Source organism: Canis lupus, chromosome 11 (assembly GCF_003254725.2).
Source record: "Canis lupus dingo isolate Sandy chromosome 11, ASM325472v2, whole genome shotgun sequence".
Lineage (NCBI taxonomy): Eukaryota > Metazoa > Chordata > Mammalia > Carnivora > Canidae > Canis > Canis lupus.
In genome coordinates this window covers 35,941,795-35,964,429 of record NC_064253.1, presented here as the reverse complement: position 1 = coordinate 35,964,429, position 22,635 = coordinate 35,941,795, and the positions used below count along the sequence as shown (strand labels likewise).

Here is a 22,635-nt window from a genome sequence, read left to right as displayed (position 1 = left end):
ATCAATTGACTCTTCCTTTCCTGAAAGATTTCTCCGTAGCATGTGATGCCATTTGATAGCACTTTACCCACAGTAGAATTTCTTTCAAAATTAGAGTCAGTCGTCTCAATCCCACTCTTGCTTTATCATTTATGTAATCTTTTAAATCTTTTGTTATCATTTCAACAGTCTTCACAGCATCTTCACCTGGAATAGATTCCATCTCAAGAAACCACTTTTCTTTGCCCTTCCATAAGAAACAGTTACTTCCCCCACTCAAGTATTAAACCCCTAAAGGTGATTTCATCCATGAGGATTAATACCTTCTTCTTCCAAACTACTGCTATATGCTGCTGGTATTTTGACTTATTTCCATGATGCATGAATGTTCTTAATGGCATCTAGAATTCCAGATCGTTTCCAGAAGTTTTCAATTTATTTTCCCAGATCTATCAGAAGAATCACTATCTATGGCAACTATAGCCTTACAAAATTTATTTCTTAAATAATAAGATTTAGTCAAATTACTCTTTGATCCACAGGCTGCAGAATAGATGTGAAAACATTAATCTCATTGTATATCTCTATCAAAGCTCTTGAGTGACTAGGTGCATTGTCAATGAGCAATAATATTTTGAGAGGATTTTTTTTTTCTGAGCAGTAGGTCTCAATAGTAGACTTAAAATATTAAGTAAACCATGTTGTAAACAGATGTACTGTCATCATCGAGACTTTGTTGTTCCATTTATAGAGTATAGGCAGAGTAAATTTAGCATAATTCTTAAAGGCACTAGTGTTTTATCAGTGGTAAATGAACATTGGCTTTCAGCTAAAGTCACCAGCTTGCATTTGCCCTAACAAGAGAGTCAGCTGTCCTCTGAAGCTTTAAAGCCAAGCATTGACTTCTCTCTAGTTATAAAAGTCCTAACAGCATCTTATTCCAATGTAAGGCTGTTTGTCTATATTGAAAATCTGTTGTTTAGCGTAACCATCTTTGGTAAGTATTTACTAGTTCTTCTGGATAACTTGCTACAGCTTCTGCATCAGCACTTACTCCTTCACCTTATACTTCTATGTCATGGAAATGACATGAACCAGCCTCTTCTAGCTTCAAGTTTTTCTTCTAGAGCTTCCTCACCTCTCTCAGCCTTCACAGAACTAAAGAGAGTTGAGGCCTTTCTCTGGATTAGGCTTTGGCATAGAATGTTATAGTTGGTTTGATCTTCTATCTGGACCACTTAAACTTTCTCCATATCAACTGTAAGGCTATTTTGCTTCCTTATCATTCATGTGTTCCCTGGAGTAGCACTTTTCATTCCCTTCAAGAACTTCTTTGCATTCACAACTTGGCTAACTGTTTGGCACAGGAGGCTTCGCTTCCAGCCTATCTTAGCTTTCAGCATGCCTTCCTCACTAAGCTTAATCATTTCTAGCTTTTGATTTAAAGTGAGAGACGTGCAACTCTTCCTTTAACTTAAACACTTAGAGACCATTGTAGGGTTATTATTGGCCTCATTTCAATGTTATCGTGTCTTAGGGAATAGGCTGGAGGAGGAGAGAGATGGCGAACAGCTGGACCAGTCAGAACATGCACATTTGTTGGTTAAGTTTGCCATGTTATATGGGTGTGGTTTGTAGTACCCCAAAACAGTTACAATAGTAACATCGATGATAATTGATCACAGATCTCCATAACAAGTACAACAATAATGAAAAAGTTTGAAATGTTGGGAGAATTACCAAAATGTGACACAGACTTGAAGTGAGCAGTGCTGTTGGGAAAATGACACTAAGAGACGTGCTCCACATGAGGTTGCCACAAACTTTCAATTTGTAAAAATGCAATATCTGCAAAGTGTAATAATAAAACGAAATCTGCCTATACTCAAGGGTCTGGTTATACTGTAAGGGGTTATCCCAGATTGCATGTGACCTATATAAAATGGAATACAGTTAAAGGAAAAAAATCCCACAAAAAAACAGATGGGGATTCTGAATAGATCACAGGATTTATGATGAGGATGATATTTGAGAGGTGGATCTTGAACAACAGTGGGACCCCAGAAAATTGATGACAGCATTCCAAGCGGAAGGGACAGCGTAAGCAAAAATGTGATGTTTCAAGAAAGTATAGTGCCTTCACTGAAAGGTAAGTTGTCACGTTCAGCTTCAAGGTGAGAGTGTATATAAGAGAAGTAAGGCTTAGCAGCTAGATCTGGGCAGTTCTTGAATGCCAGCATGAAGAATTTATACTTAAATCATTTAGCAAAAGGGAGCTATGTAAGTCTAGTTTCGAGGTAAGGATTATAATGTGATGAAGAGGTATACTTTGGGCAAAGCAGCCTGGCATCAGAATGTGAGTGGAGAGAGGGGAGTAGTAGATGGGCCAACAAGGAACAATAATCCACTTAGGAAGGAATGTGGGCCATCACTAAGCTTGTGAGGATAGGTTTGAAGAGACAGGTGTGTGACTGGACAGCTGAGTTAACCAAGGAATTGGTCAAAGGAATTTACCTTTTCATGCCTGGATTTCAGAGAGAATAGTGGGGAAAATAGAAAGCAGAGAGACACACTGATGGAAGCTCAAGTGGAGGTGAGTAGATAGGAATACCTTCTGTGTAAGGCATTTCAATATAGTTCTAGACTCTGAGTTCTGGTTTGAATCCTGGCTCCTAACATTACTAGCTTTATGACCTTAGGCAAATTACTCAACTGTGATGTGCCTCAATTTTCCCATCTATAAAGTGGGTTTGATAATAATACCTCAAACCTCATTTAAGTGCATATACATTACCTTGAGTCTTTGTTGTCTCAGTTCAGAGTGTAGGCATTATTATCTTGTTTAATCCTCAGATGTCTTGCAGGTAACTATTCTTAGCCTATTTAATATATGATGAAACCAAGGTAAAGAGACTCTGTTACTTAAAGCAATCCTTTAGCTTGAAAATCACATTTCAGTAAAAAATAGGCCTCTGTGCCTTTGTGTTTCAGATTTTGTTTTGATTTGTTTTGTTTTCAGAATTCAGATAATAGTTTTTTGAGCAACTGGCTAGTTACTTTGGTCTGTAGGTGGAATCCCTATAGAAATCCTCAGAGTTGAAGTTTTCCTCATAGAAAGAGATGCAGCAAATGCAAGACAGAGATGAGAACTCACAAGATTGATGGGAAGACCAGATGAGGATTTAGGAATTGATAAGTAGAGTTATTTGCAGAAACTAAAATGAGAGAAGAAAGTGTGTGTGTGTGTGTGTGTGTGTGTGTGTGTACACACACACACACACACATATTTATAGTTGTAGTTATGGTTTATTATTCCTGTGTCCAGTATTAAACTGACAGATTTAATTAATTTGTTCACTCCGTATACAGAACAGTATGTGAAAGACTGTTGTTGCATTTTTCCAATACAAAACACCAAACATGTGAGATTCTGTTGCATTTTCCTTTCTAGTTCCATGAACAATGGGATTTAATTTTGATCCAGAAAATGTCCAACATAAATAAATGCAATATCATTGCCAAAACCATTTTCTAAGAACAATGGACAGTTTTCTGATAAAAAAAAAATGATGAGGACAAAATTTTCCGTATATATATTTTGCTAAAACCATCATTCTCAACTTTTTTTCACTCCCAGAATGCTGATAATATAGCTGCTTCCCCTGCACAAATGGTCTTGGGGAAAGACTTAATGTTTCTGTTGGACACCTTCTTAATGGTTAGGAGGGGAGTTCAAGGAAAAAATGTTTCCGGTATATGGGTTTGAAAAGAGTATATAGGGCCGGTATATGGGTTTGAAGAGAGTGTCAATTGATTGGAATCTACTCATCTATCCAGGATGTGGCAGTGGAATGGAGTGGATGTTGTTTCCGGAGTCCAGAATCATTATGCCAGGAGAAAAGGATAGTATTGTGAGAAAAGTACTACACTAAGGGGAGCTGACTGGTTTGTCCCAAGTCAGCCACATAACTTTAGCTTCCTGATTTTAGGCAAGATACTTCTTCGTTAGTTTTCTCATTTGTACAATAATAAAGGTAGCACTAGATGACCTCTAAATTGCCTCCCAACTCCTACATTTATAGTATTAATGAATTTGCTCAGTATTGATTCATCTAAGTAGTGGGGATATAAAGTACAGTAATCTTGTGATAAAGAGACCTACATGACAGAAGAATGAGCAGATCACTGAAGGAACAGCTAATTCTTACTGGGAATGGGGAGAAGGGAAGAAGAGAGTGAGATAGGAAATATTTCATAGAGAGCTTCATTTAGCTTTCATTGAAGAGAATGACAGAAGCAGAATAGAGAGGGGTTCAGAATCAGGTAAGATTTTTCTGTACTCAGAATCCTTTATGGCAAGTAGCTCTTTGTAGCTAGAGCATCAGAGGTCTTGGCAGGAGATGATGTTGGGAAGGTAGGTTGGGTTTCTATTGATGGGACTTGAAATACCAGGTATGGGAATTTAATTATTTATTCTGTGCACAGTAGAGAACCAGTACAAGTTTGCTAGGAGAGGAAGTGAGATATTCCTAGTCTCAGTTTTCAGAAATCTAATGTAAATGCATAGAGAGTGGTGATTCCCACAATTTGCTTCCTGTCTTTGCCTGTTAACTTATACCCAGGTACCTCTTGGCATTTGTATTGATCCTTCAGGATTGTCTCCCTTTCTATAACAGCACTAACTTCACCAACTCAAGAAAATACTGTTTGTGCTCCTTTTTTTGAGGTGACACCAAGAGCTTATCTCCCCTAAATGCATAGTCTCCCCCCCACCCCCAACCAGATAAGCAATATGATTAGCAAGGTGTAAAAAAACAAAGGGCAACAAAACACAGTATTAAAAGAAAAAGAAAGTTACTGGCATTAAAAACTGACTTTCTCCAGTTCTGTCTCCAGAGATAGCCTGAACAGTTTAAAAAAGGGGGGAGGGGGAATTTTAACCCCTCAGTGGTTGTCACAGTGATGTCAGTCTTAACTGGGATCTCTTTGGTCTAACACACTAAAAAGAAAAGAAAATTGTATAGCACTTTCATTTTTGCCTGCAGCATTTGTTGGTTGAAGCTGTATTGACTGAATGCAGGACAGACACTAAAATCAGTCTTTGGGGAGCCAAGGGAGCCCTAGGGATTGTGCTAGAATCTGAGGGGCCTGGCAACTCTGGCTTTCGTGTTATTCTTTCTTTTTGCTGCAGCTTTTTCTTCCAGCCTGTTCAGCAAGCACACCAAGAGGTACCGTGTGTGTGTGTGTGTGTGTGTGTGTGTGTGCATGCATGCGTCTACCAGATAGCTTTATTATCGCCAGTGCTATGAGCCCTCCCTTACAAACTCATGGCTGTCATTTGGGGATTTGATGCAAGCTTTCTACACGCCCAACTCATTGAGAGTTGAAAGCCATCCTTCAGATTGGTGTGGCCCAGTTACTTACACTTGCCAGTTATCCGCTACCTTGGTGTCATTTAAATGGAGACATTTTGAATGTTTCACACTTCAAAATAAATGTTTTAGTATACTCGTTAAATGGCAGTCATCTCAGCCAAATGTTTCTGCCTGTTCTCACGCAAATGTTTATTTACTTGATAATCTGCAGAATCATAGATTTCCAGATTATTTGCAATTGACTCAATCTGTCTTTTTTTTTTTTTTTTTTTTTAAGATGCTTGTTGGGCAGCCCGGGTGGCTCAGCGGTTTAGCGCCGCCTTCAGCCCAGGGCCTGATCCTGGAGACCGGGGATCGAGGCCCATGTTGGGCTCCCTGCACGGAGCCTGCTTCTCCCTCTGCCTGTGTCTCTGCCTCTCTCTCTTTCTCTGTGTCTCTCATGAATAAATAAATAAAATCTTAAAAAAAAAAAAAAGATGCTTGTATCATATGATGTTCCCTGTTATCAGAGCAGATGTAGTCACCCTGATAGAGCATTGGGCTAAACTGATTTCATTGACTTAAACATTGTTAAACAATTTCAAATGTAGCTTTGGAAACTGTGTTCTGACCCTGTTTAATAATGTTTAAAAATGCGTCAATGAAATTGGCTTAGCCTATGGCTTTTATTACATTATCTGTTCTCAGTGACACGGATTCTGTGTTTTATGTGTGGACTGGTTCTAAGTAACCTAAATAAATAAATAAGTAAATAATGATCCCAGCTGAAGAGTGTGGCTTATCCCTAACCCATCGAATTTGTTTCAGAATTGGTAAATCATGAGAAATACCTCAAGGATGCCCTATCAGCGATAAAGTTCTAGGAAATGCCTTCAAGAGGTTGAGCTGGTGTTGGGAGTCCAGTGTGCATCTTTTCCCCCTCTTACCTCTTACCCTCTCACCCCTTACTGCTCTTCCCCTTCCATTTACCCTCCATGTCATTGTTGTGACGCCACTACTGAATTCCACATGATCAGCTTGGAAATGTAACATAAAACATTAAATATGTTTTTACTAATTGTGATCTGCTAAAATCACAATTGAAGTGCTCTGTCGAAGCATTTTTTTTTTAATTTCAGAAGCAGTATTTAAGTGATGACATGCAGTAATTTGTTCATTCTTCTGTCAGTATAATTTACAAGACAGTGGCAGATAAACATAGCAATACAAGATTCATTTACAGTGACACAATGGCAGATACACAGAGCAGAACCCTGCCTATGAGATAAAGTGGACTGAGTGACTTATGCAGTAATTAGGGGATAATTGTCATTAACCTCACAAACAGTAGTTTACCCATATTGTTTAAAAGGCTCCAGGATGCGTAATGACAAGGTAATCTGTCAAAGCGCTAGGGGGAAATATTAATAAGATTTGTGCAAGCCTGGATAGAAAATATGCAGAAAGCGGCCACATTAAGCTAATTGGTGGATGAATATACACTTGTAAAAGTGCTTCTAATGGCACGTTTGCTGCTCTCCAAATGACTACCGTTAATGTGGAGAAGTGGGCTGCTTAGAAAGTCAGGACTGCTGGGACAAGAGGGTATTAAGACATGCAGACGTGGTTATTACCTTGCTCTATAATGCATGCTTCTTCCTCGTATCCTCCTTTATTTTGAATTTCTGAGTTTTTTGTTATAGTAACATATATTGATTAGTAACTGATTATTCTGTTTTTGATCTATATTTGTTCAGGCAGCCACCAACCCCAATCACTTCGACTTTGTAACCAAATAAAATGTGTAATATCTGCTTTGATAGCTGCTTATAAATATATAGAAACTGTTAATGCATACGTGGATTTATAATTATACATACACGTGTGGGGGGTGCCTTTTATAGAACACATTTAATCTGAGCAATCAAAGGAAAGTATATCCATCAACAGCCTTGTGTATGTATTACAAGTAATAATGTGTTGTTCCCTGATGAATGCTAAAGCAGGAAATTAATCTTTGTGTTCTACTGCCGTTCTTATGCCCAGAGAAGAACAAAGTTATATCTCCCAATACATCTTTCTCTTCAATCACACACTCCGTCCTCTGTGTGTTTTATAGAATACTCAATCCTTGCTGTTTTATGGAATACTGCTTAGTGAGTGTTCAGGCCCTCTCTACTCCTGCTCCCTCATATCCTAAGGAATATGTTAAAGTTCCTTAGGGTTGTGCAGTCATCTCCAGTTGTAGAGTAATTCAAAGTATAATATGTGAAATAGAATCATCTTTTCAAGCTTTGGAAGCTATGATCACATTGGGCTATCCTTGGTTGCACAGATAAAATGGCAAAGCTCAGAGCTTGTGGCCTTGAATTTGTCCCAAGGTTTCGGCCCCTACTTGATGTGTAAAATCACTTTCATTGTGAAACTTTATCAGACATTATAGGAAAGCACATCAGGAAATGCCAGGGTCTCAAGCATTTATATTTAGATATGTAAAGCCCCACCACAGACCCCTAGAGATATATGGATGCTTTCTATGGACCCAGTGGCAGAACTTTGGTTGTAGAAAGAGAGGTAAAGGAGAAAATGTCATCTTCAAAGCAAAAATGTTAGAAAGGGCTCTGGTAAGTTATGTTTATTGCAAAGCAAACAGATTTATAGCTGTCATAGGGCTCGTGCTTTATCTTCATGTCTGAGAGGAGAAGAAAACAAGACCACTTTCAGGGGCCATCCTTTTCTTTCTTCCTGTTGCCATTGTCATCATTGTGAGTATTTCAAACTGCTGCTTTGCTATCTTGAATGCTAAAATGATTTACTTCTAGCATCTCAGTGATGATCATTGTCAAATGAATAACTTGTGTCCATTTAAAGGGTTTAATTGGAGGGAGGGTCTTATATGCAAATACTGCTCTTCCTTGGAACTGCAAAGGTTGCTGGAAGACCAGAGATAGTTACTTACAGCTTTATGGGGGAACAGCATTTATTTTGGAATGGTTGATTCTCAGGTTGCAGAGTTCTCACAAACCCTAACTGATGGGATTTTGAGGGGTTCCCATGGCCTCTTAGGGACTTTTTGAGCAGTTTTCCTAAATTTTCAGGCAAAGTTTCCACTCGAGCTGATCATTGAATTGACAAGGAGTAAACTGATTAATCCAGAAAAGTGAATACCTGTAATTATGTCACGGATAAGGAGCCCCAGACAGAGGCATCAAGGGAGGCATCCAGAATATAGGACATAATACAGTAACTCTCAGATGAGGGCATGCTTTCAATCACAAATGAATGCATTCTAAAAATAATCTATAGACAAGGTTAAAAGGAAAAATAATAGCCTAGAGCTTAAAACATTTTAATTAAAATTATTTATGTGTCCAGACTATAGGCATAGATAGTCAAGTGATGGAATTTGAGAGTCAAATAATGGAATTTTGGTGTAGCAAGGCCTAGAAAATATAGTCAGACTGACTTACCCAGGAGAAAGCATAAGCTGGGTATTGGTGGTTTGACAGCCAACCCAGCTGGTCACTGGCAAAACCAAGACTAGAACTTAGGTGTTACTCACTTACAATTTTTATTTCCCTCTGAGGTTGACTCTGTATAAGTTATGTTAAATGAATCAAAATCTGAAACTTTAAGATACAAATTCTGTTTTAGCTTGCAGGTGCAGAGTTAGATATCCTGTGTTTACACTAAGGACACAGGGGTAGTTCTATGTTGGAATTTGGTATGCTAGGAATATCAGCTGGGTTTAATATCTCTATTTAGACACTTAATGATTCCTAATATACTATTAATAAATACTAAAATATACCATGTCTTTAAAAGTCCCTCAAGTTTGATTTACAGTAGAGTTAGGTAATTTGAAAAATACTTTTTGAATCATCTAAACGTTACAGAAAGTAATTTCCTCTGCTGAAATTTTTTTAAGATTTTATTTATTTATTCATGAGCGACACAGAGAGAAAGGCAGAGACGTAGATAGAGGGAGAAGCAGGCTCCCTGCAGGGAGCCAGATGTGAGACTCAATCCCAGGACTCCAGGATTACGCCCTGAGCCGAAGGCAGACGCTCAACCGCTGAGCCACCCAGGCGTCCCTGAAATTTTTTTAATATGGGAAAGCAAGGCACCTGCTTTATTTATTTGCAAACAAATGCCCATAGAGGAAATGCATATGGTTGTTTTAAGCTAAACAAGCTAAAATTCCTGAGTACAAAGAAGAAATCCTGACAGGCCTCTAATAGAGCTTAGCTGGAGAGTCTATGATTACGTATATTGTAACGCTGGAGTGATCTATCATCATCACAGTTTTTAAAGTAAAAATGCTGTACAGACTATTACTAAGGGAGAAAAAAAAGTGATAGTCCTCTCTGAATTATATATTCTTATCTGGTCCATAATGAAGAACATTCTATAACAAAGTGAATTTTCTATCAAAAGTCAAACAATATGTTTTAAAAATTACAGGAACCATTTAAAACTAGTGCCCTGGCATTTTGATAATGTTATTTTAGTTAGAGAGGTGATCAGTTTGGGAGGATGTATTGTTCAATTTTTCAATAATTTTTTTTCTCTTAAAAAAATACCTTTTTCAGTGAAAAGTATTTTCAACTGTGGATCAGAAAGTGTTGAGGTTTATTATATATTGAAAAATGTCAACACTAGTGCCTAAAAGTCACATAAAATTACCATGTTGCTTTTTTCTTCTGCTACCAATTCCAATCAAGGACCATGCTCATCAAACTTCTAGTTCCACCCAAGGAGAGGCATTCCTTGACTTTGTACTTTTTTTGCAGTTAATTGAATATGCCTTACTTCAATGTACCACCATTCTCCATAATCCAGCACTTGGAATGTTTTAAGACTGACTTATAATGAGGTTCATGTACAGTAAGAGTAAGCCAAGAGTGATACAGTCTCTATGTACATGTGCATATTTCAGTACATGCAGATCTGTGTAATAAGTAACTCTTTTAAAGCCAATCCCTATGCGCAAACAGTATAGAGAGCAGACTTCAGTGTTTGCATGTCCGCTAACAAGGACTAAATCCTTTTTTAAAAAAGATTTTCTTTATTTTTTCATGAGAGACACAGAGAGAGAAGCAAAGGGAGAAGCAGGCTCCCTGCAAGGAGCCCAATGTGGGACTTGATCCTGGATCCCGGATTCCAGGATCATGCCCTGAGCTGAAGGCAGACGCTCAGCCATTGAGCCACCCATGTGTCCCTAAGGTTTTCCTTTTGAGAGAAAATTCTGGAATGCAAAGTTTTCTAAGAGTTCTAGCATTCTAACCAATGATGGATATTCCTGTAGCATTCATTTCTCCTTATCTGAATCGGAAAGATATTTCAATCAGAAATATCTTGATATTTTAAATCAAGATTTTTATAATCTGGACATTCTGAATTTATCACCAGCTTCTATAATCACAGCAAGCCAAACTATGCCTAGCTCTAATGTTTGCATGCTCATTTCAATAACTATGATGGTCCTGGGTTGATGAGGAAAGCATATTTGTTTTCCAAAGGGGATGTTCATGTGGACAAATGTTAACAAATAAAGTACAATCCTGATTATTATTAGTTAGTAGTTTTTCTTTTCTGTCTGTGCCACACTCTGTTGATTCTTTCTCATGGTACTCAGTCTTAGAGAGGAGCAGAGGAAGCAAGAATGTGACTGGTCAGCTTTATATTTTGAAGGTAAAGTGATGCTCTTGAGAATTCTGCAAAATACAAATTTCCAAATCATAGAAGTTGAGTAGGGTTTTCATTACCCAAAACAAATGTTGATTTTTTTTTTATCAGGTCTAATTTGAACCATTTGGTGCAATCATGGTATAAATGAGTATTTTCATTCTGCCTACAGATATTACAGTTGTTTCAGCTGGCCTAGAAACATTAGCCTAAAATAGTGGTGGAAAAGTACAATCACATAAAAGAGCTCTGTGTGAATAAAGAATGGTATAATTTTGTTTACTTATACAACCAAACTGCTCCAGTGTATATTGTATATGCTAGTGGTACATCTTTCTCAATCAGTGCCCTCCAAGAAATATGTGTTTAAATGTAAATTTGCTAAAACAAATAAGCATGCCAAGTTCTTTTCCCACATAATTTCAAGTGTTTCTCAGAAATTATCACAACATTGCTTAAAAAATTTCCCTAAGTACTTCCCAGAATCTATTCCTTTCAATAATTTTTTTCTTTGACCATTTTTATTCCTCTCCCCTTCTTTCCTGCTTACATACACATACATGCAGGCACATAGACACACAAAACTTTGACCCATCCACATTTATGATTGCCAAGTCATAAATTATAGAGATAGATAAAATTTAACAAGAAGGCGGCGGGGATTGGCCGTGATGTAAGTGGGGAGCACCCAGACCAGTTTTTTGGCTGAAGAAAAAAGTTTTCACAATGGCTTGATTTTAGGTAAACTGTTTGAATGGAAATATCTGCATGTTACATACAGACCCATCTAAGTTCTAAAACAGGTAACCAGTGGGAGAATGGGACAAAGGAGGGCTGAAAGTTTTATGACTTCTATGATTTTTTTTAAACATGTGTAATGTTCAAAGGCTTCCTTTCCACAGAATATCTCCCTAAAACTCTTGCTACTTCTAGTCCTCAGTCTGCCCTCTCCACCCACGAGTGGCACTCATGATCTCTTTGTTCTCAGACCCCATCTGTTAAGTTGATGGAATACCCCTGTTTATATCATTGAGATAATGGTCTGAGCCCATCGCTTGCTCCTGAGGTGACCCAGCAATTATATGATATATTTCCTAATTTCTGGGTCACATCCTGACACATGTCCACCTAACCAAGAGTCTAGCACGAAGTAGAGGAGAGCTAAGGTGAATTAGCTGACAGTTCCTCATCAACATCATCCGAAGGGTTGGTGAAGATGTGTGTGCCTATACTACCTGTCTGCCACGTGTCCGTATTAACTGTAGGGAAGCAATCTCTAGTTTTTATGACTGAACACCCCTTTGGTAAAAATATATGAGCTTGGAGCTTAATATATGTACAACTATTTCTAAGTTAGTTTAACATATTGCTGTAAAGCCACATATAAAATATTAGTAAGGGGATCCCTGGGTGGCTCAGCGGTTCAGCACCTGCCTTCAGCCCAGGGCATGATTCTGGAGACCTGGGATTGAGTCCCACATCAGGCTTCCTGCATGGAGCCTGCTTCTCCCTCTTGCCTGTGTCTCTGCCTCTCCCTCTCTATGTGTGTCTCTCATGAATAAATAAATAAAAGAAATATTTAAAAAAATAAAATATTAATAAAAATCTTTTAGGTTAAAAAAAGAAAAAGGAAAACTTTTGTTTACTTCCAATGTCACAGTGGATTATGGGGCATACCCTACTGATGGGAGAGACGTGTGTGTTTGTTATTCTGGCCACAAAACAAGGCAGGAAACAAGAAATAAGATGATATATAAATGGGAAATTTGGGCAGTCCTGGTGGCGCAGCGGTTTAGCGCCGCCTGCGGCCTGGGACGTGATCCTGGAGACCCGGAATCGAGTCCTGTGTCGGGCTCCCTGCGTGGAGCCTGCTTCTCCCTCTGCCTGTGTCTCTGCATCTCTCTCTCTGTCTCTAATAAATAAATAAAATCTGTAAAAAAAAAAAAAATAGGGAAATTTATGAATTCTCGAGTTCTGAGTATGATTTAATGCAATTTATATGAGTTAATGTTTTAAGTCGACTTCATTAAGGCATATTTTGCATACAGTGAAACATACTGATTTTAAGTGTATATATTCATGTGTATTAAAGTGTATATAGTCATGATCTAGAACGTTTCCATCACCCCACAAAGTTCCTCAGTGTTCTTTGCAGTCAGCCCTTCTCCCCTCCCTCACTCCTTGGCAACCACTGATCTTCCTTCTGTTCAGTCTTACCTTTCCCAGAATTTCCGTGATCAGAATGGTAGAATGGGTAGCCTTTTGAGTCTAATCTCTTTCTTTTAAACATTAATGCTTTTGAGAGTCCTTCATATTTTACTTTGTATCACTAGTTTATTCCTTTTAAGTGTTTATTGATATTCCTTCATCTAGCTCTCTCATCCTTTGTTTACCCTTAAGACTTAAACATCTAGAAAACCAGGTAAAATTTATGATTCATAGCATTGTTTCATCAATTTTTAACTCTGCAATTACTGTTAAATTTTACCGGATAGAGTGCCAAGCTACATAGTCTTGAAATTTGGTAACTCTCTAACTTCTACCCAACCCTATTCCTCTTGCCTTGATATTTGAATTAATCCTGAAGGATAAACAGTACAAAATTCCAATTGGAAACTGTCTTTTTTTTTTTTTTTTTTTAAATTTTTATTTATTTATGATAGTCACACAGAGAGAGCGAGAGAGGCAGAGACACAGGCAGAGGGAGAAACAGGCTCCATGCACCGGGAGCCCGATGTGGGATTCGATCCCGGGTCTCCAGGATCGCGCCCTGGGCCAAAGGCAGGCGCTAAACCGCTGCGCCACCCAGGGATCCCTGGAATACTGTCTTAATGGGACGCCTGGGTGGCTCAGCAGTTGAGCATCTATCTGCCTTTGGCCCGGGATTTGGGATTGAGTCCCACATCAGGCTCCCTGCATGGAGCCTACTTCTCCCTCTGCCTATCTCTCTGCCTCTCTCTCTGTGTCTCTCATGAATAAATGAATAAAACCTTAAAAAAAAAAAAAGGAATACTTTCTTAAGATAGCATACTTCAAATCTAGACATGAAATCAAAAAGTACATCGCATAAACCTCTGATCTTGTACTAGATGGTCAACATTTTCTATAGCTCAATATCATTTAATTAAGAGATTTAAAATTATATCAAAGAGGAAATATTTTTAGCTAATCATTTTAGGATTATTTTTAAATATATGCCTTAAATTTGACTGACAAGAAATTCATGGAGTAAAAATAGAAAATTAAACTATTCTCTGCCTGTCTTTTTTTTTTTTTTTAGAGTTAAACTGTTTGCTTAATTTCTTAATAATTTGAGTAATGCTAGAACAAATAAGTCCTAGATCTCTACTGTATTCACTGTTCCTCCTTCATTTACATGCATGGACAGAAAGAAAGGCATTATTTTCCTCCCTGTGCTTTGGCATGTAGTGGCCTGCCATGAACACAGATGGGTTCCTTTTGGGGCTGAGGAGTTTTGTAGGCTTGAGGTCATCTGACAATCTACTTATCCCAAAGTTTCTTATCTTGTCCCTCTTCCATCTCTTTACATCCTTTCCTTAAGTAAGAAGAACCAAACTTACTTTGATCTTAAAACTGCAGGTCATATACAGTATTTTAATGTGAAAAAAAGGACTTAAATAAAACCATTGAAACCATGACAGTTGACTCTACTACAAAAGATTTCTAAAAAGCATTCTGCAGAGCCATATAGGTGCCAGATTTCTACTGAGTGATAATCACTGGTTCCAACAAAATAATAAAAGGAAGTCTCTTCATTTAAAATACTTATATGTAAATATTTCAAGTGTCTTATACTTTTTCTGAACCCAGTAAAACTGGTTTATAAGTTAGGATATTTGGTTTCACTCATCTTTTAATGAATAGTATAGCTGGTTATTTCACAAGAAATCAATACTTATAATAATACCTTGCATTTCTCTTAACAGGGTAAGTCTTATTATCCTCATTTTGTAAATAACAATTCCCAGTGAAAAGGTTTAAAGATCACTGAACTCTGGTTACAAATGGGAAAAGCCTTAAGAAACTGACCCACAGACTCCGAAATGGAATGGGAAAGACAAGAGTACTTTACACACTCTGATGTGATGTATATTATTCCTGCGTAGACCCATGTCCAGTATGAATGTTGGTCAACCCACATTCATAGTGGTCTACCAGACTGAATTTTGTTTTATTAATGTTCTTCTTTGACAATACCTAACTCTTCTTTTGGCTTTTATTCACTCTGGTAAAGTTTATTTGACGTGCCAAAGGGGCTGAGATTTTAGATCTGTACTTCTCGATTTGTCTATGAAGAAGGACCCATACCCCACCATCAGTTTTGAGCAAATATTTAAGTTGAATAAAATAAAAATAAATTATTTTTAAAAATCTTTTTTTTGTTGCTGCAGCAGATGTCACATTATCTCAAAGCCTTCTAAATGATTACTCCCAATTATTTGAAGGTTGGTTTAAAAAAAAAATTGACACTGGTCCTTTTTGAAAAACATATAGACCACTTGTGGAAATTCTTGCCTTGACCCAGGAGTCTCAAGCCACTGTTTTAAGAATCACTGCATCCAGAGCATGCTTCTCTCTCTCTCTGTTACTGAGATCTTCAGGAGAAAAGAACCCCAGGTTCTTTTTGCACTTTGATGACTTCCAACTCCCATTCAGCCAGTTTATCCAAAGATGTACTAAAACAGATAGTCATTACTAGCATTTTTCTTTCTGCAGTTGCTCTATTTATGAGCGTGATGATACTAGATACTTTTGATCAAATATGAATGGTGGCTTCTTTGGAAGGAACTTCTGTGGCACTATATATTGCCTGGATTCAGGGTGCCCTGTCAGGGGGACCCCAGTTTGAATGGATAATGTGGATGTTTGTCCTGTTCCCAAGCATATTTGTTTGCAAGGATGTTATATTGTCCTATGTAAGTATAAATCGCTGTTGCCATTATGAGTATAAATGAAGCTTCTCTTTTATGATTCAGGCTACCAGCAGAGTTCTAAATCTTGCTTACCTGGACCTCTTCCACCAGAAGTAAGTGGTTTAACGTAACAGTTCCATTTTAGTGGAGACAGCTACTCAGGACTAAAAGAGGTCTGAAAGGCAGTGGTTTTAGAAATAGCAGCAGGCATTGTGGCGGGCCAGGAGAAAAGAGAAACCATATGGGACTGCTGTGTTCTGTTGGGGGAGACAAGATAGGAGGGTGATGGAAAGGAGATGCCTCAGGTGGGTTTGATCAGTTGCCATGGTTTCTAAGGGCTGTTTTAATACCACAGGCGGCCAGCTGTGTAAGTACATTATCGACATGCAGACTTAGGTGAAGGCTACCTGAGAAGAAATGACTGTGTGCTGCTCAGGTCGCATTGCAGCCTGAGAAACGATCCACAGTAAAAGCTTCCATAAAAGAACAATCAAGAGAGTGGATTTGATAGTAAGAGAAAAACACTGTAGAGGAGGACATTACAGTGCTCCAGAGACCAGCCTTGTTCAGCAGAAGTCCTATTCTTTACTGTCATAGATTCAGTGTGTCCACCTGGGAAATGGCATTATGGATGATAGTCATTATACTCCATGAACTGAGAGTCAGAATTTCTGGATTCAAATCCTAGAACCCAAGTTAGCATATTGGCAACCTCAACCAGCCATACCCCTTTCCTTCACCCCTGGTCCCTCATCTGTTACAAATTTGCTGAGATCTGGAAGCTATTATGAGGTTCAAATGAGATAATCTATACAAAATCACAATTTATTTCTCTATTTACCTACAGCACCAATGCTCCCCCTTGCTTTCCCCTATTCTAAAAAAATGATGTAAGGGAGACCAATTGTTTTGATTGATACTTTTTAAAAACTGGCTGTTGTAGGACTCCAGGATCATCCAGCATCACCGTGTATGCACATCATTATATATCTGAGCATATAGCTGCATGAGGATATTTAATCTGAAAGTTCATATTATCTACAAGATAAAAGAGGGATAATTTTCGTAGGATTTGGATACCTACATGCACATACCCACATGTATACTTTATGTAAAATGATAGAGTGCTAGAGTGAGCCTTATAAGGAATCGCACATAACTATTAGAGCTTCTGTTTTGTAGAGTAATTTAAATAAATGATAAGTATCTCCTTACAATCAAAGTAGTTGTCATGGTTCAGACAACTGTGGTCCAGAGAGAATTTTATATCACAAGGCTGAATAAAACCATCTATAAGACAGAATTTTCCATTGCAAAAATAGTATATAGTTCCCTTTATCCTGCTTCCCCTAATGACACATTCTACATAAACATAGCACAGCTGATGAAACTAAGAAATTTAGGTTGGTACCATACTATTAACTGATCTAGAGATTTATTCAAATTTGCCAGGTTGCCTTCTAAAGACCTTTTTCTAGTCTAATATCTCTAGAATCTCATATTTATTTGTCATGTTTTCTTGGCTCCCTCCAATCTGTAACCATTCTTTAGTCCTTTTTAAAAAAAATTTTACTGACATTTACACTTTGAAGAGTACTTAACACTGTTTTGTAGAATGCTTTTCAATTTTGATTTATCTGATGTTTTGTCATGATTTAGATTGAGGTTATACATTTTTTGGCAAGAAAGGGATGTTATGCCCTTGTCAGTATATATCAGGAGGTACATGATGATACTCATACTGGTGATGTTGACTTTGATTATGTGGTTAAGGTGGTATCTGCTAGGTTTCTTCATTGTAATGTTATGGTTTTTCTCTTTTGTAGTTAGTACCTAATTTGGTTTTTTTAAGAAAATTTTCTGCTTTCTTAAATTGATAGGCAGGTTGGGGCAAGTATTATTCACAGGGATTGCCAAGTGTCCTGTCCTAGTTAGGAAGAAGATGTGCTCTAGAAAATGATGGAGTCATTATTTAAGTGTTTGAATACATTTCTCTCAATCCATGCTGAAATGGATTGCCTGACATTGGATTGCAGGATTTTTAAGTCCTACCTCCAGGCAAATCTCATAGTTACTAGCAAAAATGAAAGTGTGAAATGCTTTTTAATGTATATTTAACAACACATAGTCTGGTGATTACTGATGTGTATTCTCTGTGGACTCCCTTTGCTATCAGAGGGGGATGTTAAGAGACAACATTTTTACACATTTATTCTATCTAAATCCATCACATGTTTACTTTCTAAATATCTATAACTGCCATTTATAACAAGATCATCAGAAGTCAAATACTTAAAGTCTAACTCAAACTTTGAATCATAGGATTACAATCAATTTTCGGGAAAAGTGAAATCACTGTTTTTTCTTAACTCTACCTTATGAGATTGTCTATTAGTAAATGACACTAAAATCCGGGCATTAAAGAGAAAAAAATACAGTTTAGTAATGGGGGCAACAGAAGGCAAAGCTACTTTTTTCATTTTTTTTTAATTCGGAAAGTTATATAATAGCTCCAATTTAAAGGAATTTTCATCGCTGAAGCCAGTATCATGTCTGCTTGTATCAAAGAGGTAAATTTCACAAAATGTATTTAATCTCTTCCTATGGTGTCACTATTTAATACAGATTAAGGTACCATTTTTTGTGTGTTTTTACTGGGTTGCACAAGAGTTCACATCTTATACTAATATGTGCTAGATAATTGCATACTGTATAGACCATTGTTGTTAAAATAGCAGTAAAAAGGCATGTTAGATCACAGAGCCCCAATGGTCTACATTTTGTTTGCTTTGATATTAAACTCAAATCTGTTTCTCTAACTGTGACTCTAATTACTACAATTGCATGGCAGAAAAGTTTGCTTTCTGGGTTGACTTTTATGAACAGTGCTTGCGTGTTTTCTGCTGTCACTCTCAGTGTTCATGAGCAGGCAGAGAGCCTTCAGTTGCATTGAATAATTATGCAGAATCAATAAGTTTTTGTGTCTGGGTGTTATTCTGTATGTTAGTAAATTGAACACCAATAAAATATAAAAAAAAAAAAAAAAAAAAAAAAAAAAAAAATATAAAAAAAAAAAAAAATACAATAAGTTTTTGTGTTTATCTTTGTTATTTCTTTGATGTGGCCTCTAGGATGCTGCCGGCAAGGTACTGGACCGCTGGGCCATCATGTCTCGAGAAGAGGAAATCATCACCCTTCAGCAGTTTCTGCGGTTTGGAGAAACCAAGTCCATTGTGGAGCTGATGGCAATTCAGGAGAAGGAAGGGCAGGCCGTAGCTGTACCGTCTTCAAAAACAGACTCAGACATAAGGACTTTCATTGAGAGCAATAATCGCACCCGGAGTCCCAGCCTTCTTGCTCACCTAGAGAACAGCAACCCTTCCAGCATTCATCACTTCGAAAACATCCCCAACAGCCTTGCATTTCTGCTTCCATTCCAATACATAAACCCAGTCTCAGCCCCACTGCTAGGATTGCCTCCAAATGGGTTACTGTTGGAGCAGCCAGGACTGAGGCTGCGGGAACCCAGCCTTTCAACCCAGAATGAATACAATGAGAGCAGTGAATCTGAAGTATCTCCCACACCTTATAAGAATGATCAGACTCCCAATAGAAATGCCCTGACCAGCATTACTAATGTGGAGCCCAAAACCGAGCCAGCCTGTGTATCCCCCATTCAGAATTCTGCCCCAGTCAGTGATCTGACCAAAACTGAACACCCAAAAAGCTCATTCCGGATTCACCGGATGAGAAGGATGGGGTCAGCCTCCAGGAAAGGAAGAGTGTTCTGTAATGCATGTGGGAAGACGTTCTATGACAAAGGTACTCTCAAAATTCATTATAATGCTGTTCACCTGAAGATCAAACACCGATGCACCATTGAAGGTTGCAACATGGTCTTTAGCTCTCTCCGAAGCCGAAATCGCCACAGTGCAAACCCTAATCCTCGCCTTCACATGCCCATGCTACGAAATAACCGAGACAAAGATTTAATTCGGGCCACATCAGGAGCTGCCACCCCTGTCATAGCAAGTACAAAATCAAATCTCACACTCACAAGCCCTGGCCGGCCCCCAATGGGTTTTACCACTCCCCCACTAGACCCTGTCTTACAGAATCCTCTGCCTAGCCAGCTGGTGTTTTCTGGGCTAAAGACTGTACAACCAGTTCCTCCATTTTATAGAAGTTTACTCACTCCGGGGGAAATGGTGAGCCCTCCAACCTCCCTCCCAACCAGTCCCATCATTCCAGCCAGTGGTACCATAGAGCAGCACCCCCCACCACCCTCTGAGCCCACAGCACCCATAGTGATGATGGCCACTCATGAGCCCAGTGCGGACCTGGCACCCAAGAAGAAGCCCAGGAAGTCCAGCATGCCTGTGAAGATTGAGAAGGAAATCATTGATACCGCTGATGAGTTTGATGATGAAGATGATGACCCTAACGATGGTGGGGCTGTGGTCAACAATGTGAGCCATGACAATCATTGCCACTCCCAAGAAGAGATGAGTCCAGGCATGTCTGTGAAGGACTTTTCTAAACATAGCAGGACCCGGTGCATTTCAAGGACGGAAATAAGAAGGGCTGACAGCATGACTTCTGAGGACCAAGAACCTGAGCGGGACTATGAGAATGAGTCAGAGTCTTCAGAGCCCAAACTAGGTGAGGAGTCAATGGAAGGGGATGAGCACATTCACAGTGAAGTGAGCGAGAAAGTCCTAATGAGCAGTGAGAGGCCCGATGAGAACCACAGTGAGCCTTCTCACCAAGATGTCATCAAGGTAAAGGAAGAATTTACAGATCCCACTTATGACATGTTTTACATGAGCCAGTATGGACTGTACAATGGTGGGGGTGCCAGCATGGCAGCCCTGCATGAAAGTTTTACATCGTCTCTGAATTATGGCAGCCCTCAAAAGTTCTCCCCAGAAGGTGACCTGTGTTCTAGTCCAGATCCCAAAATCTGTTACGTGTGCAAGAAGAGTTTCAAAAGCTCCTACAGTGTGAAGCTTCACTACAGGAATGTTCACTTAAAAGAGATGCATGTCTGCACGGTGGCTGGCTGCAATGCTGCCTTCCCCTCTCGCCGAAGCAGAGACAGGTCAGTAAATCTCCATTGGCTGCTCCTGCTGGGGGTGGAGGGTGCCAGTCATGTTGGACTTAGCATTAAAAAATGTTTTTGATACACTGTAAAGATCGTCCACAGTGACCATGAGAAAACCAAGCTGCCATGCTCATGAAGGATTATTGCAGTTGGTGCTTGTTATGATTAAGCATGCAGAATCATATGCCATCTTACCCAGTAATGCACGCCATTTTTCTCTGTGCTGTGTATGTGTGTATGTATGTTGTCCCATGCATCTAGGTGTGAATAAGTTAACTATGTACACAATTCCCTGCTTCCTCATGAAGCTTCACTTAGAAGCCGCAGCTTCTGTTATATATATATTTCTGCTTTGCCTTGTGGCTTTTTAATAAATCAATATATTATCTTCATACACACATATTTATCCAATATAGAAACAGAAATTTACGGATGGAAAGAACCATAGGTCCAGGACATCGAGACAGCCTGCATCTCCGTAGGTATAACCAGAAATGTTATCATTCTTACATGAGTATTTAGTGTGTCCTTGAATTCTTTTAATTAAGAGTCATGAAAATATCAGAAGAAAATGGGACCAAAATAATTACTAATGTGGGGAAATGGTGTGGTGGTATGGGTTTCTTTATTTGAACGTCACAGTGTCTCTGAGTACATCTCTAAAATATAGTCTATCGTGGGAATTATGCACAGAAGGGGAGGCATGCATATACTTTTAGGATCAGTTAGAATATATTATGTCCAGCCTTGAGATGACATCAGACCCTAGCTATGTGGCTACAGCTCTGAAACAGTTGGGTTTAAACAGAAGCAGCTGGTCTTAAACCTCCAATGTTCTTTTTCAGTCCTAAAGAAAATGTAATATAAATGGAATGTGTCAAGGTGGTCAGTGGTGGGGTAACACAGTTATCCTACACTTGGGGAGATAAGCTTGCAAGCAGATCATTTACATAATACACCAGCCCAACCCAGAATCACACACCAGTTAATTCTTCCTCTTATGTCTAATGTGGTTTTTTGGTTTTACACTGTCTTTTAAAAATATTTTTAGACAAAATGCTATTACATGGTAAAAATCAATATATGTAGAAGAAACAAAATTAACTAGGAAGTTTCCAAATAGCCACCCTCCCCCCAATTTTTGTGCTTATCCATTGGGTAGAATTCTTTAACAAAGTAACATATAATAAAAGTACCACTGAAAAGTAGTAACCTGCTTCTAGAATACTCTGTTTTGTCTCCATATTTAAAAGATAAATCTTTTTTAAAATAAAAGTTAAAAAATATTTTCCATCATACTGAAATGCAAGGGAGCCCAATCCATTAAAAGCAAAATTTCTGAGAAAAATAAGTGGCTCTCTTTATACAACTCAAAACATGCTTTGAAGAGAAATCTATATCCTTAAAGATTTCTCCTTCCCACCCCTTCCCCACTCCCATTTACCTTGTTCTGTAAAAACGGTTTACAGTCACAAAATTCTTTTCAGGTCTGAGTTATCGTTCCCAGTACCAGAATACAGCAGAAGAGATAGCTATAATTTGAATAATAAAATATAATACTATATACAACCTCCCA

At 38.4% G+C, this 22,635-nt stretch overlaps 1 protein-coding gene across 24 annotated transcripts in view; it reads left to right on the top strand.

The window, feature by feature from the left end:
• The window catches only part of BNC2 (basonuclin 2), a 438,856-nt gene that overhangs the window by 398,853 nt on the left and 17,368 nt on the right, over positions 1-22,635 (top strand). For 17 of the 24 annotated variants that reach the window (XM_025432667.3, XM_035697029.2, XM_025432660.3 and 14 more), the window contains 2 exons: positions 19,087-21,056; positions 21,476-21,541. In XM_025432667.3, the coding sequence (XP_025288452.1) occupies positions 19,087-21,056; positions 21,476-21,541 (2,036 nt within the window). Of the gene's footprint in view, positions 1-15,978; positions 16,069-19,086; positions 21,057-21,475; positions 21,542-22,635 lie in introns of those variants that run through there. The other 7 variants (XM_035697025.2, XM_035697023.2, XM_035697022.2 and 4 more) reach the window with 3 other exon arrangements.